The sequence below is a fragment of the Protopterus annectens genome, chromosome 2.part1 (assembly GCF_019279795.1).
Source record: "Protopterus annectens isolate FY-2018-M chromosome 2.part1, PAN1.0, whole genome shotgun sequence".
In the NCBI taxonomy this organism is placed as follows: Eukaryota; Metazoa; Chordata; order Ceratodontiformes; family Protopteridae; genus Protopterus; species Protopterus annectens.
The window spans coordinates 1,735,997,700-1,736,013,520 of NC_056729.1; the positions used below are offsets into that span (position 1 = coordinate 1,735,997,700).

General features: G+C 40.1%; 1 protein-coding gene across 2 annotated transcripts in view; it reads right to left on the reverse strand.

The window, feature by feature from the left end:
* Window positions 1-7,563: 7,563 nt before the first annotated feature.
* Window positions 7,564-15,821, reverse strand: part of LOC122794617 (ceramide-1-phosphate transfer protein) — a 63,927-nt gene continuing 55,669 nt past the window's right edge. For both annotated transcript variants that reach the window (XM_044063189.1, XM_044063190.1), the window contains one exon: window positions 7,564-11,315. In XM_044063189.1, coding sequence (XP_043919124.1) covers window positions 10,793-11,315 — 523 coding nt within the window. In that variant the 3' untranslated portion in view covers window positions 7,564-10,792. The remainder of the gene's footprint in view (window positions 11,316-15,821) is intronic.

The window sequence follows — 15,821 nt, forward strand, 5'->3', positions numbered from 1 at the left end:
TAGTGTAGTAACCTTCTGAGAAATGATTTTGGTGTGTTTATGAAACTCTAAAATTTGAACTAAACCCTTTAAAAAGGATACAAACCAGCTGCAATAATCTCTTTTAAAATGGGTCTATATTAAATCAGCGAATGCTGATTTATCAACCCTTTAAAACCGAAACCTGAAAATCCTGAAGACAAGGTACAGTGATTTTTTTTCCCGGGGAAAAAAAAATTTGCTGCGCCGTTTCAGGTCTTTGCCATTTCCTCCACTGTGGTATGATTTCGGAGTTGGTATATTTAAGTAGGGGTGTGTGTGGAGCATACCCCCCATATCGAGGGGTGTCGTGGAAAAGCCCCCCACTTTATTTTGTGTGTTGAATTTATTTATTTATTGTTTTGGTGGCGATCTCGGAGTTGGTATATTTAAGTAGGGGTGTGTGTGTGTGGAGCATACCCCCCATATCGGGGGGTGTGGTGGAAAAGTCCCCCACTTTATTTTGTGTGTTGAATTTATTTATTTATTTTTTTGGTGGAACAGCGATGTTTTTTTTCTCTGGGGGAAAAAAAATCAACGTTTGTGTTTTCGGGATTTTCAGGCTTCGGTTTTAAAGGGTCGATAAATCAGCGTTCGCCGATTTAATATAGACCCTTAAAACTGGCCCCTTCATCCTTTTTTTTTGTATTCGAAACACCATACTATATTTAAAATGGGCTCAAACGACAGTGACAACTTACGAATACAAATATTAATTACCACCTTTAACTTTTAAACTTAGACCTTTCCTAAAAGATCATAAGGATACACACAGCTATTTTAGAAATCTTTTCCATCTGCCCAAAAACTCCTCAGGTCACTTAAGGTATTTTTAATCCAGATTAACCTCTCGTTTCACGTTATTTTAAGAAATACCTAAAGCAAAGTGCATGTATTTTCTGATTCACCGTCTCTTTCTTTGTTCACTAATTTACTTGTAACATCAAATACCTTTATTCCACTGTTGTTACTTCTTTCTCCAAATGAAGAAAGCAGATAAAGGCTCAAAGGATGTTGTTTTAGCAAAAATTGTTTGCTTGGATAAATTTTATTTGTAAATATAGTTGAATGCAAAGATTTTTTTTCCAGTCTGTATGCTCTGTGCACTTATCAGCCTGGATATCTAGCCCTATGAGTATGTATGTATGTGAACCATCTGTTCCACATCCTAGACAGTGTTGCACCTGAAGTCATTCTGTTGGTAACTCTCTCCTTCTAGTGGGAAATACTTTATCAGTACCCATGTCATTATGCCACACAGTGCAGGAAGGGGGATTCAGGTTTTAGCAGACCATTACAGTTTCTCTTCTAAGGCCCAGTCCCCTGACTCTGTGTCAGCCAAAGCCAACAGTCAACAGTGTGATCCTCGTGACATGAAGACATCATGGGTATACACTTCCAAACATTCATAACTCTGATGGAGAGCCTAAACACTCCTGGACAGGTATCTTCTGTCTTCACTTCATGATGCAAGACGCCATAATACCTAATCATTGTTTAGGTGCCATTCCTGGGGCAGGTCTCTGGCCATCCCCTTCACATCTCCCAGGGTTGGCTACTCTAATCCATCATGCCTGGCTGCCCAAACACCCAGATCTGGTAGTCAAATTGTGGTCATGAAGGCTGCAGTCTAAAAATCTGCCCTCAGTGCCCCAAAACCACCAATAAATTTTACCTTTCATTTTTTGCTGATATACTGCTAAAACGTACATTTTTTTCTGGTCATACTTAAAAAAACAGTTTATTACTTCAGTATTTATGCCCAGTAAACAAAGTACTAGATGAATAGACATAAAATAGTTATGTTTTGTTGACCAGCTTAGTCCAATTAGGCTGATATAAATTAAATATATTTCTCTCTTCTGAACAAGAAAGACTTTATCTTTTTGTCTATCATCAATCTATCTATAGTTTTATCTATCAGTCTAGCTGCTTGTTTCTCTATTCCTAATGATCTATGTATCTATCAATTGATCTACATATGTGTTTCTCACTGTCTATCTGGATTCACTTCAAATTATCGAACACTTATTTTATTGAATCCCATTTCATCAAATCCACTTCTTCGAAATTCATTATATCGAACTCCTGAAACTACAAAAAGAAAACCCTAGGTAAGGAACCACTCGACCACCAGGACAAAACAACAAACAGAAAAACACCCTCCAAGTGGAGGGCTTTGCCCCCCACACCCCCCTGATGTGGGGGTCTCTGCTCCCCACTCCTCCTAATTAAATATACCAATTCCAAGATCGCACTACAGTGGAGGAAGGGGAAAGTTCACCATGGTGGTCAAGTGATTCCTTTCCCCAAGTTTCCTTTACATAATTCCAGGAGTTTGATATAATGAGATTCAAAGAGGTGGAGTCGATGAAATGGGATTCACTAAAGTAAGTGTTTGATAATTTGACAGACCCATCTGTCTATCTATCTATATTTTTATATCTCTGTCTGTCAATCTGCCTATTTATGTTTTAACTGGGTTGGCCCATTTGGGCAAAACCCACTATCAGAGGAGGAGGAATCAATGAGAAATCCTCCCAAAACAAATACGTACTTAAAACAGACATGAGAATGCTGCACATCACTGTAGTATCTGTACGTACATAACATTGCATGACATTAGTGACAATTCACCATTTCAAGGCATGTATGTGTGTTAACAGTATAAACACAGCATACGTTACTCTGATTGTGCTACAGCAGATCTGAGTTTGAATAGCAGCTTGGTCACCTGCAGGAGCAGGCTTAGGAGGAGGAGGAGAGAGAGTGGCTGCTGTTGGCTAACACATCCTTGGGGGTCAATGGTGGCTATGGCTTGCTCAAGGGTGACACGTTAGGTGTTACCCAGTGGAGTTCGAGCTTACCAAGGCCTTGTTGTCAGAATAAATCTTGCACTGGCACCAGAGGGGAACTCGGTGTGTGAAGGCACAGTCTCCTTCTGGTAACAGCAATGCTGGAGCTCAGAGAAGCTTCTGAAGGAGAGGGGTAATCTCAGGTGAAGAGGGTAGGCTGCTGCCCAAGACCAGGAAGCTGGCACCCCCCCCCAACTCTCACTGGGCACTACAGAACCAACCAGTATTCACAGGATTTATAGGCACGAATGAAAAGGACATACTGTTCCCACACTGGGCACTATAGAACCAGTCAGTATTCACAGGATTTGTAGCCAGGAATGAACAGGTTCTGGCAGTGGAGTCGTCCTGCAAGATCCTAGGGAGCAATGTGAACACAAGACAAATTATTACAGCTAGAAAACAGGTTCATACAGACCTGACTGAGTGTAATTCATTAAGGGATACAGAGAATAGACACATAATACACGAAAAAGGCAGTCTATAAACACCTGTTGGTTCAAATAGTATATAAAAAAATGCCCGATCTGTGAAAATAAGAAAGAGCCTAAACTACTTCAGTTACAGCTTACACTTTCAGAAAACTGAAACTATGAAGGTATATTACTTACACTTATTAGAAAGGCATCATCAGTGGATATCAGCAGCAGCAGTTAAGCAGGTTTATTACATCCAAGGCAAACAGCAGATTTAAGAATAGTCAGCGATATTTTAAATGTTACATGGTCCTCTAAAGACGTTATGGAGGAAGTGATTTGAGGCTTGGCCTCTTACTTTAAAAATAAATGTTTTTTTTAAATGTTTGGAAGTTGTTGATTTGATGACCTTACCTTACTATTTCATTTATTATTTTTTTTTTATGTATTATGTTTGGTTAACCAGATTGGCACTGGGCAAAAAAAAAACTCCAACAAAAGTCAATATTACTAGATTAAATCATACAATGTCTACATAAAAATATGTGTCAAAGCTTATATTTTATTTAATGGCATTTGTTTACCTGGAAAGTCTAACTGAGCAGTGCTGCTTTTCAGAGGTGGTCCAGGGAGAAAGGCTCAGCTGTCAAAGAATTCCCATTCTCTGGAATAGGTTTCATATCCATGCGAAAATACAGCCCTTCCTTAGCCTTACTCAAGCGCAACTTGGACTGATGGATGGGAAATCAGAAATTCTCCCAGGGTCTGACAACTTTTCTGGTATAGAGATACACAGCAAAATGTGAATTTACATTTAAAATGTCTCCAAACTAGTGCCATAAGTTCTATTTGTAGAGAGAGAATGGTCCAAGTCAGTTCATTCAGAAGAGGCCTCAGAATCCAGTAAGAGAATCCTTTTTGTTTGGAATGAGCATCAGTTCAGGAATGCAGCCAGAATTGCAAACATTAGGTCAAAAACCAGTTACTGCTGCATGTGGCTGACCATGTGGGTCTGGAGTGCTGTAGGAAATAAATACTTATTAATTCTGCAGGAAATAAGTTGTTCAAACTGCTTCCTTTATAAATGGTGGAAATGAAGCTTAACCCAGCCTGGTGGCAAAAAGGCATAATGCCCTGACTGCATCCCCGATGGACTGGAGTGAGTTGAAATGCCAGCTCGCTAATGCTGGGGGAAGGAAACTTTGCTCACTGTATTTGATAACATCAGGAGAATGGTGGTGTATTACTACAAAAATTAAAAAGCCCAGCTTGACTATGCTGCAAGCAGTGTGCCACTTGGCTGGGAAGCTCTGCACGTGCATTAGTATGAGCCTCCTGATGTAGCTAAAACAGAGCTTGGAGGCTGGCAGGGGCATAGGGATTGGAGAGTCCACATGATTTGCAGACTAGCACACATGACTCTCACCTCCACTGAGGAACAAATTGGCTGTGGTTCTCACCATAATGGAGAGGAATGACTGGGTTACTTTGGTGCAAGAAGGGGAGACACTGGGCCAATCCTGTAGAACCCCCACAAAAAATAGAAATGAACGTCAAGAACAATTTGTTTCTTGGATGACACATGTACTTGGCAAAGCAGCTTACTATACTATTGCACTGAGAAAAGGCAAAAGGACTAGCTGTCTAGAAAATGAGGTATGCAATGGGATTGGAACCTGAACCACTTGTCATGAAGTGTTAACTGCTAATAGACTGTCACACTGCCCTGCACACTCTGCCGAAATGAATGCATAGCCAGAAGAGTTTCTGGGGTTATGTTCTTAGTTACAGTGAAGTCTTCAGACAGATCTCCTTGCCAAGTATGTGTAATCAATGCCAGATCTCCTTGCCAAGTATGTGTAATCAATGCCACTAGCCCAGGCTTAAGTAAAGATATCAAGGAGGACAGAAGCTTTACTACAGAAGGCAGCCAAAATAAGGCATGTGCTGGCCAGACAAAGGCCTCTCTACTGGCCTAAGCTAGGAAGAAAAGGAGAATCGTGCACCAGCGCTTTAATTAAAACAGCCCAAAATTTCAGTAGAATGAAACTCAAAATGAAAGATACCCAGAATGAGGAATCCTTCTCAGGAGGAAGAATCCACATCCCTGCAAAAACTGCATGGTGCATGTCACTGAAAGGAATAATCTGAAAGGTTAATGACATAACTGAACAGCAAGTGATAACCAAGCCTTTCAACTCTGGTCATTTTCTTTGCCCAGAAACAAGATCTGTGTTGGCTGGAGGGATATGGATTCAGAAAGTATTAAAGAAAGATACATCACTGCAAATGGTGGGAATAAAGCAGACACCAGAGAAGTTTCAACCTCCAGCCTTAGCATAACAGTACCCATCATCACCATCAGGAATGGTCAGTGTTGTTCTCCATACAGCAGCATGGTGATGTCATGTGACAATGGTCAGATAGGCATCACCCGCTGCAAGGATTCCTTAAAGACAGCATCTGAAAACGGTACAATTGTTAAAACTAGGGAGCTGCAGTCATCCAAAACAAAGGCTTGGAAGTAAACTACACCCCTAGCAGTACACCCAATAAATTCAAAAAGCCCAGGAAGGATTCAGTGATCACCTGCAGAAGCTCTCATAACTCCTTCTCTACAGGACGGGGGGACCAAGATGAACTTCGAGCAGCTGCACAGAATGTATCTAGGCACAATACTAGCCAAAAGTTTCAGACCAGACCCTTAGAGGAAAGCGACACTATAGAGAACCGAGGCCCCTTTTGACAATGAATGCCAATACTGCCGCCATCCATTATTAGCATATCAGTTCCGACCCCCTATAGTGAAGCATGCCATAGTTCATCACCTTGGTGCACATCTGAGAGTGAGTAGTTAATGCCTGTGAACTCGGTAAATATACTCAAAGAAGACAACTGCTTCTCAAGACCTCCAGTCTTTGGCATGGCAACATATAAACAAAAGAATGTTGGATAGGGAGAAGCGACCCCCGCTCTAGCATTTCACACCTGATGACAGCATCTGAAAGTAGGGGGTTTCTCTCCTACCATACCATGAATTATCAGATGATGAAGTCCACAGAAAAGGTTGCACTCTTACAAAACACACAACAAAGTAGGGCAAAATGCTAGACGTTATCTAAATATACCATGCACATGAAAAAAAAAACAGTGAATAAATAAGTACAAAATGAAACTTCACTCTGAAAAGAAATAAAAAATGCAGACGGTGTTGGTATACGCAATACCTAAATGAGATGAAAAAAACTGCATGTTCCAATAACAGCAAGATGGAGACGGAACTATAAACACAGCGCTTTTGTGGGATTTGTACAACAAGGATAAGTACGGCCTGGCGATGCAGAAAACCTACAGCCAGATGTCCTCAGCCCAGCTGGTAAAACAGACCAGAAATCAAAATCTACAAGATATTTACAGGGAGAATATTTCTGCAGCTGAATGGATGCTGTTTTAGTGAGTTTCCAACATGAATTCCAACTTTCTTTTTATTTGTTTTATAACTAGGTATGTAGGTGGTTGTAGTGGTGGCTGAGTGTGAGTAGTCTTTGTTAAATCTATGATTCAGAGTCACACAGCAGGCAAATGGAAGCTTTGAAATCAAACCCAAGGACTGCTACATGGTCTAGATCTAGCAATACATAGGTTCTGATTCCAAAAGACTTGCTCTCGGTGACACACAAAGAAGCCTTTTGGAATCTGGCCCCTGGTATAAACCTGTTTATAGATAGGCTTTACACCGAAGTATGTCACTTGCACTGCCAACAAGTCTTTCAGAATCAGGGCAGACTTATTCTATGAGCAACTTTTTTTGGAATCTCTTCCATACTTTTAAACCTCTGCACTAAACTGCTTCATGCAAGAATGAACTTACAAGGCACATCAGGGTTGATGGCAACAAACGTCTATACTTTTATTTTAAATTATGACTATTCGTTCCATCATCACTGGTGAACTGAATGCCTCGGGTCTTCTGTAGCTGACCTTATTGTACCTCTTCATATCTGTACTTTGATTACACACAAGATATGTATATATCCTGAATGTTACCTGCCTGAGGATGTGAAACTTAGAATTAAACTCCATTACAAGATGCAGCCATAGCAGCCCACCAAGTAAGACAGAAATTCATTCTAAATGTTTGCCGTTAGGAAAACTATTTCTTTATCACAGTAACAGGAGGACGCCAAGATACTATGGCAGTCGATACTCACAAGAAACTGATTTCATTCTAGGTCTACAAAATCATTCAAAATGAAATACTCAGTGGGACCAGATAAATAGTAAAATATTTTATGACATATTTAATGTGTGTTAAAATATGTACAACAATAACTAAAATACACAAGTATGTACAACATGAACTAAAATACACAATTTGTGTCAGAGAGATTCTGTAGTTTAAAAGATTATAAAAACAGATTTTCATCTCTACAAATTTTACATTCATTTTTCACGTTGTAGAGGACATAATCATTTTTCATTCAGCTGCATGTGGTAACTGTTTTGTTATTACAACACAAACAGGTTCAACTCGATGAAACACCACAAACAAAAAAATGAAGCAGCAAACAGAGGGTGTTGTCAAGATACTAAATCTGTTCCCATAAAAAAGCAAGACCCTATGCAGCCATCTGATTGCATGAAAAGCAGAAAAACTGGCTCACTGTTATGAACACACCTACATTACAAAGGGAGAAAGGGAGTTGCAGGTCGTACTGAAAAGGTTAATACTTCTGAACGTGCTCCACCAAGGTGCCCAAGGCCTTTCCACAACAGCTTGTATTCCCTTTAACAAAAGGACAAATGAGTTTTGTAGCTGAAACGGTCTTTCCTTGCTGTCTTCAGTGACATTCATAAATCAAATCAGGACACAATGCTGAAACTGATCACGGTACGGCATTAAATACGGGAACTTTATTTCATGGTATTGTCAATGAATAAAGAATTAAAAGACGTGGTCAGATGAAATTTTTCCAGGTACCAATGTTGGTACTAACTTACAGGTAACAGTGGTGTTGTTTGAAACTCTTACTAATGACATTACAAATACACCTGCACAAGACACAACACTGACTACTTTATAAAGCAAACAGCATACCATGCACAGTGCGTAGGTTGTAGGATGAAAGCACAATATTGCCAGTTGTTCCTTCTCCAGACTTAACCTGTTATCAGCATTCTTTTGTTGAACACCTTTGTATATCAGTGTAATCTGCACTGCTGTGATGGCCAAACATTTTGGTCTGTGATAAAACAGTCATATACATGATATATGATGCATCACTACAGCAACCACATACAGACAGACTTGGAAACCGTACTGTATAATACATCCTCAAATGACAAAATTACTGATCAAAGAACCCCCTGCATCTATTTCCACTGATTTCATAAAAAATAAAAATTACAACACCTTCCACACTTAATACTAAAAAGAGATGTGTGTCTTAGAGTGACACAGTTTCAAGTTTTCTGATTATGGAAAATAAAGTAAGCATTACTGATGCATATAGACACAAATGTTCTACTGGATTTTAACACTCCCTTGTCATGTTGGTCATATACTTAATTTGGGAGAGCAGTACACTATGTACTAAACAGGAAACAGAAAATGGTGACCTAACACATTTTTTGATGTTGGCATGTGTGTACACTGTTATTAAGTGACAAGAAACATTACAGAAACATTTTGCTTCATACTTTAAAAAACAGTTGTGAGCATCAACTAAAAATATGAGTATTACCAGCAAACGCAGTCTACATAGCGCTGAATATCTTACTAGGAAGTAGGTCCAAACAGATCTCTTGCAAATGCTCAGATATATTACCACATTCATTGAAAGACATCACAATATTAGGCAGGTGCAAGCGTGTAGTTACTTAACTGGATAGTTTGATTTTGTAAGGTATTATCAGTGCTAAAATAATACTGGCAGTACCGAATGGATCTTCACTTCTACCATTACGTCAGACACCAGAATCCAAAAGTGTAAAATTAAAATGTCAGTATTAATCAAGGTCTTTCTCAAATGCCTATTCTACAGTGGCACTACTGATATTATTAAATGCAAATTATGCTTATATGCTACTGCAAGAGGGTCTGAGATGATCTACGAAAAAGTTCTGAACATTGAACTATGATTCTAAGTTTCAATCCTCTGCTTAAAATGCAGACTGCATTTATTAGCAATGTCCATTATCAATGAACAATGCATAGTATTCCAAGGTAAGCAAAATAAAAAGGTTTCTTTGTTTTTTATCACCTAAAATTCAACATATAACATTGAATATATTTACTGTAATTCATTCATGATTTCTTAGCTACTGGACAAAATGCCACAGAAATCCCAAAGCCTTACATTTTGTTTAGAAACATCAAAGCAGCCACGTTGTGGATCAGACCAAAGTGGAAACATTAATAAATACAACAACTGCATCAGAAGATGGAATGTACAAATTGATGGTTTTGGCGACAACCAAAAGAATAAACAAAAGTAAAAGTTTCAGTGCAAACTAGCGGGGGGTCCTCCAGAACATAACACATTCACAAAGTATTATATGTTGCACTGAAAGTCTAAGACCATAGAGACTACAGAATCAACAAAATGACCTTCCTGACAACTAAATTTATTCATTTAGTTTGTTGACCTAGTTACTCTCACTAGACTTCTTGGCATCTTTTCAAAGGAAGACAACATTTACATTAACAAGGGGTAATCTGGCCAATATGTAATGGAGGTTCCCCCTAGTCTTATCTAAATACCATGTAGTCTTTTGAGACCCACTTCAGCTACCATCAACTCTGGCAGCTTGGACTTTGAGTTAACTCCTCACCCAGAGTGCATTTACAAACAGTAAATGCATCTGCTCTACAACTGGATGAGTATTAAAAAATGCCCACTTCATATGACTGGCCTGGCTCTCCTAGAAATGAGAGGCAAGGTCAAAGGGTGGGTAGTGGCAGGTCAGAAATGGCCTCATGGGCAAGCTGCCTTGTAACTTCTGTGATTATAAATTGAAAGAAATCTTTTACATAAAGCAAAACACATCTAGTTTCCAGACAGGTTACTACATGATAGAAAACAGACACAAATCTCCAAAGAAAGAAACATCTTTCTCAGTTATACACTAATACAATCATAGAAGAAGTGGTAATGACATGAAATTAAAGCAATGTTCAAAACTCCCAGGTGTAATTTCCAAATATTACACTTAAAAATAATGCTGCACTCAGTAAATCATTAGTCATGCAATTTAGTTAAAATCTTTTGCGTGTCTTGTAGGTATTACCCATTTACAAAAATAATAAAGTATCCCCTTAACTTTCATTTCTTTGTAAACCAGTAAGTGGTTAACCTACTTATACACTGGCAAAAAGACATTGATGTGTCAGAAAATATCTTCAGTATTGTTGATAAACAGAAATTTACTATGGCAAATTCAGTGTAGCAATAAATTTTTAAAAAGCGTGTAGTACACAGCTCTTAAAATATTTCTCCATCTTCATGGTAAATCAAGCAAATTGTGCTGGGCATACAGTTCCTGTGTAATGTCATAGACCTTTGCAACAAGTGGCATAGCCTCACCCAGCATTGCTACAACTTCATCTGCAGTTCCCACATTCATGACCTCAAAAAAGGTTGCTCGAGTGGGCAAGGCATAAAAGGCAACAGTTGCAGTTTTGCGAATCGGCCAAGAGTGGTAATTAGCAAGGGAGTCATTATAAGCATCTGAGCATAGGACAGATGTCTTGGAATCCTCTGTACTAGTCCTAAGCTTTTCCAGAAAGAGATGTAGCCAGCGAAGGGCTCGATGGAGGCGCAGGATTGTACGGCAGCCAGACTCTGAATACTTGGCTCGTTTGGTCAGATCCACAAGATCGTTGTCTAACTCGTACTGCACCATCGACTGCAGTGATAGATATTTCTCACCGTTTTCACTTTTGCGATAGTTTTCCATTATCTGAATTTTGTTGACAGCATCTTTTGAGATGAATGAAAAAACTGTACCCAAGGAGCTCATAAACCTAGAATAATTATAAAATATATATATATTATTTTGTGACCCATGGAAAATGTAGTAAAAAATTAAATTAACAAACCTTTATACACACAGATAAGTCCTGAAATGAACATTATGAGTAAGCTTTGTATTATTGGGAAGAAGCGAGTCTTAAAAAGAATACAATAAATATATTTTTGCAACCAGGAAAAGCCAAAAGACACAACAACAACAACAACAACAATTTTTTTCATGAATTTCTCAGCTCTCTGTAATCCTGAACCAAGGCCATATATGTACACTGAAATGACATTCTTCACACACATCCTCCCCCCTTCTCCGTGCGAGACCATGCAGCCACGAAGCCAGCAGAACACTGCATGACTACATGGAGTCTGACTATAAACAGACTTCCCTCAGTGGACAGATGTTTCATGACTGACTGCCCAGTTTTTCCTTGCTTCATTGAAGACAGAAAATGCAATAAGCACCCATGTGTCTCACTCAACTGGAGACACAGAAACCAAAGCTGTACTTCACAGAAAGTTTTATGCTTCTTATTACCATAAAAATTTTCAGAGATGGGAGAAAAAGTTGAGGTTAATTCAGAATTCTTTAAAAACATAAGGTACCATCTTGCTGGGAGAATGAGGCATTCACTTTACAGAACTCTACAATGGAGGGCAATGAAAAAGCTTTGCATATAAGCTGTATTCTTGAAATTTAACTTGCCGTATTTCTTTATTAAACAGTAACATGAAATGCTGTCAATACACATATGTGCATGAGTGTGTATATATACACATACACATGTACAGACATACACTGTAAATTAAAAAAAAAAGACAGCAGGATGGACACATAAAAATGCAAGTTTATTCAGTAATAAAATCGACAAACAAGCATTAGGCCACTTGCTACTCCCTTTTATATGGCAGCAATTGGCAGCGAGGACCCTGTGATCTCCCTAGAGAATGTTCCATACTGTAATATACACTCAAGAGAACACTTCAAAGACACATATACACATTTTCTATGAAAAATGTGTTACAACTACCCCCTCCCAGCGTAAAACCAGTGGGGTTTGCAATTATAATGAAAGACAGTTTTAGGCCCTGGACAGCTTATAAAAAGTCCTACTGAATACACCGGGTCTGTAGATCACAGTGTACTGAACGTGTTGCAGGTACAGTGCCTAATGGCACAACGTGGTATTACTGTAAGTTTAATGACATAAGCATTGGAAAGGGGCACGATCCATTAGAAACCAAAATGCCTAACAGATAGTATTTAAGGCATAAAAAGTGTATTGTATTATTCCCAGACACACTTTCATCAGTCAAGTATCTCCTTTATGCACTTCTCAGCTTCTTGCTGAGATAACAGAGGATGCTTCTCATTTTAAATGTCTTGGGATAGTACTGCCCCCAAACATACTTCTGACATGTTGGTAAAAGAAAATAAAGTCTCTAATAAAAATCACAAGTTACTAACACGTGTTCAGAACAAAGAATTATTTTTAGTTTATTAAATGCCCTGCCTCAAGATACCACCACATACTGACATGGCAATAGTCAGAAAATTAGACACAGACCTCCTCGGTTACCCAGCCAGATGAAGGAAGGATTTCATGCATTTCTTAGCAGAGGGTAAAGGACATTTTTATAGCTTTTATCTTTTCTAATTGTGGTCCTTCTCCTACAAGATACCTAGCTTTAGCTTCTACCAGGCATTGTTTACTTTTCTTTGTACTAGCAGTCAGGCCTGTTTGTATAATGGACTACAGATTAGTGTGGATTTCTTGTAAGTGAGATTCCCGGTCCTCATAGTGTCAGACCACAGCGTCCAGGAATGCTAAAGCACAGTGCGAGTGGTGGGCTTCAGTATTTTATCCCTCAGTTTCTGAAATGTAACTGCAATCTCAAAGGAAGCACCCAGATCTGTTCAGAACTGGTGGTCAAGGACACCACCTATACAAATGCCATGGATACAGCAAGCTTGCTGGCTGAAAAATTCAGAGAAATCTTCACCCCTCTGCCCAATTAGTAAATCAGGACATCCTCAGTACCTGCCCCCTTCCCCTTGTATCTAGGAAACAGGTCATCACTGCTCTCTCAAAGGCAAAAAATACAGCCTCCATGGGACCAGATAACTAGAGGAAAATATTTTTTTATTCAGGCATGTCCAAGGGTCAGCTCCCAGTGTTCTCTCCTGTCTATCTGATGAATCTGGGCATCTTGGGGCAATGCAGAAATTGCCTCATGTACACAGACAACCCTCTCCTCCTACCACCCAACACTACAACCTGTGAGAGATGCACTTATCTAGCCAAATTGGAGGTAAAGCTCTCTCCAACCAAGACTGAACTTGACAGTCAAGAAGAGAAGGTAAACGCTTGCACCACACCGCACTCATCACAGTCTCACTAAATCTACACCACCAAAATCCACACATAGAAACACAAAAATATTCGCGGAGGCTCTCAATAATAATCTGCTCAAGCAACAGAGACCTCCAAAGCAGAAATGCAAGCAACCTCCACCCCCCAACACAACCCAAATGACACAGAGCCCGCAGACTCAGTGTGCCACTCAACCACAGCCAGTAAGGCAAAACAATGTACCCAACACACTAGTCATAGGTGACTCTATAGTCAGGCACACTGATGTTCCACTCACCAGGCTAAACAAGGAGAAGGTTACTGTCAGCTGCCTGTCAGGTGCCAGGATCCGCCACATAACACACACAATCAGGTCACTCCACAACAAGTACAAATATGACTCTGTCATTGTCCGTGTTGGTGTGAATGACCCGAGACGTACCTCCCTGGACTACATGAAGAGAGACATGGAAGAGCTCTCCGATCTTGTAGCCCAGGCAGGTATGACCCTAGCCCTGAGTAGCATTCTGCCATCACCCAGAATGATACCGCAGTACACGGACAAAATGATTGACTTCAACAATTGGCTAAGCTTCTGGTGTCATTCTAAAGGGATCCAGTACCTGTCTCTGCCTGGGACGACATGGTCGACAGACCACGATGCTTTGCCAGAGATGGCCTGCACCTGTCACCCCTGGGATTCCGGATACTGGCTAAGGTTCTTGCCACCCCTATAGTACCTTTTTTTAGGCAAGGTTCAAATGACAAACTCACCACCGTAACAGGAACAGGCAAGCAAAAACTGAGGGTGATACTACTCAATGCTAGAAGTCTAAATCTCAAAATGCACTCACTCGAGGTACTCCTTAAAATGGAGAACATCGATATCTGTGCAGTGACTGAGACCTGGTTCAAGGCTCCAGAGAGCACCCCTGCACTACAAGGCTATAAATCATACCACACTTTTCGGCCATGTAACCTGGACCAGAACACCAAAGGCGGAGGTGTGTCCATATTCATTAAGGATACCCACACCTCCAGGCTAGATGCTCAGCATAATGCAGCCGAGATTATACAAGTGCAACTAACTCTGGGAAAACTGCAATCCAAATTGTAGCTTGCTACAGATCCCCCACCATGCCCCAGGATTCCCACTCCTCTTTTCTTGATGTACTGGAAAATATTAGTGTTCAACCAAACACCCTAATAATGGCGATTTCAACTACCCCACCATTAACTGGGAAAACTACTTATGTACCAACTCCTTCGCTCAATGCTTTCTGGGATTCATAAACTCCAATGCCCTGGATCAACTTATCCACACCCCCACCAGGGGCAACAATATCCTAGATCTAGTCATTACCAACATGAGTGACCGATGTTCCACACCTGAAGTCAATGTCTCATTGGTCCGATCGGACCATAAGCTAATTACCCTAGATATCCACATCCTGCCTCCACCTACTCATTAAGGAAACCACGGTAAAAAATTTCTCTAAAGCCAACTTCATGCTTCTTAAGACAGAAGTGGTGAACTTCATTACACCCATGCAGATGGACAATACAGTTATGACTACTGAATCCTACACAATTGCACTTTATAAGCACTTACACGAGTGCATGGATCATGCTATCCCAAAAACAGAGCCAAGACGCTATCCTCCAAAAAAAGGAAGCCAATCTGGTGGTCCCCAGCCATAAACAAACTATACAACAGAAGGAAGAAACTGTTGCAAAAGAGAGTAAAATCCCATGAGTGGAGGAGCTCCCTGGTTAGCCTCAGTAAGAAGCTGCGATCCCTGATAAAATCCTCCAAAGATAGTTACAAAAAACAAATCGCCACTGATTCTAAAGATAACCACAAAGCATTCTATAGCTATGTCAAGAATCTCAATGGCAACACTCAGATCTGCCCTGAGTTACAGCACAGTGGCACTAAATATACAGACCCAACTGATATTGACAACATCCTGGCAGATAGGTTCAGTGCTAACTTTACCCCTCTCTCACCCCCTAAAGAGCCAATCTCTATACCGGAAGAATGCAAAGTTCCTGTAATCACAGCTGCAGAGGTAAAAACCACACTCTCCAAAGCCAAGAACACAGCATCCATGGGACCAGACAACATCCCAGGCTGCGTTCTACATGAAC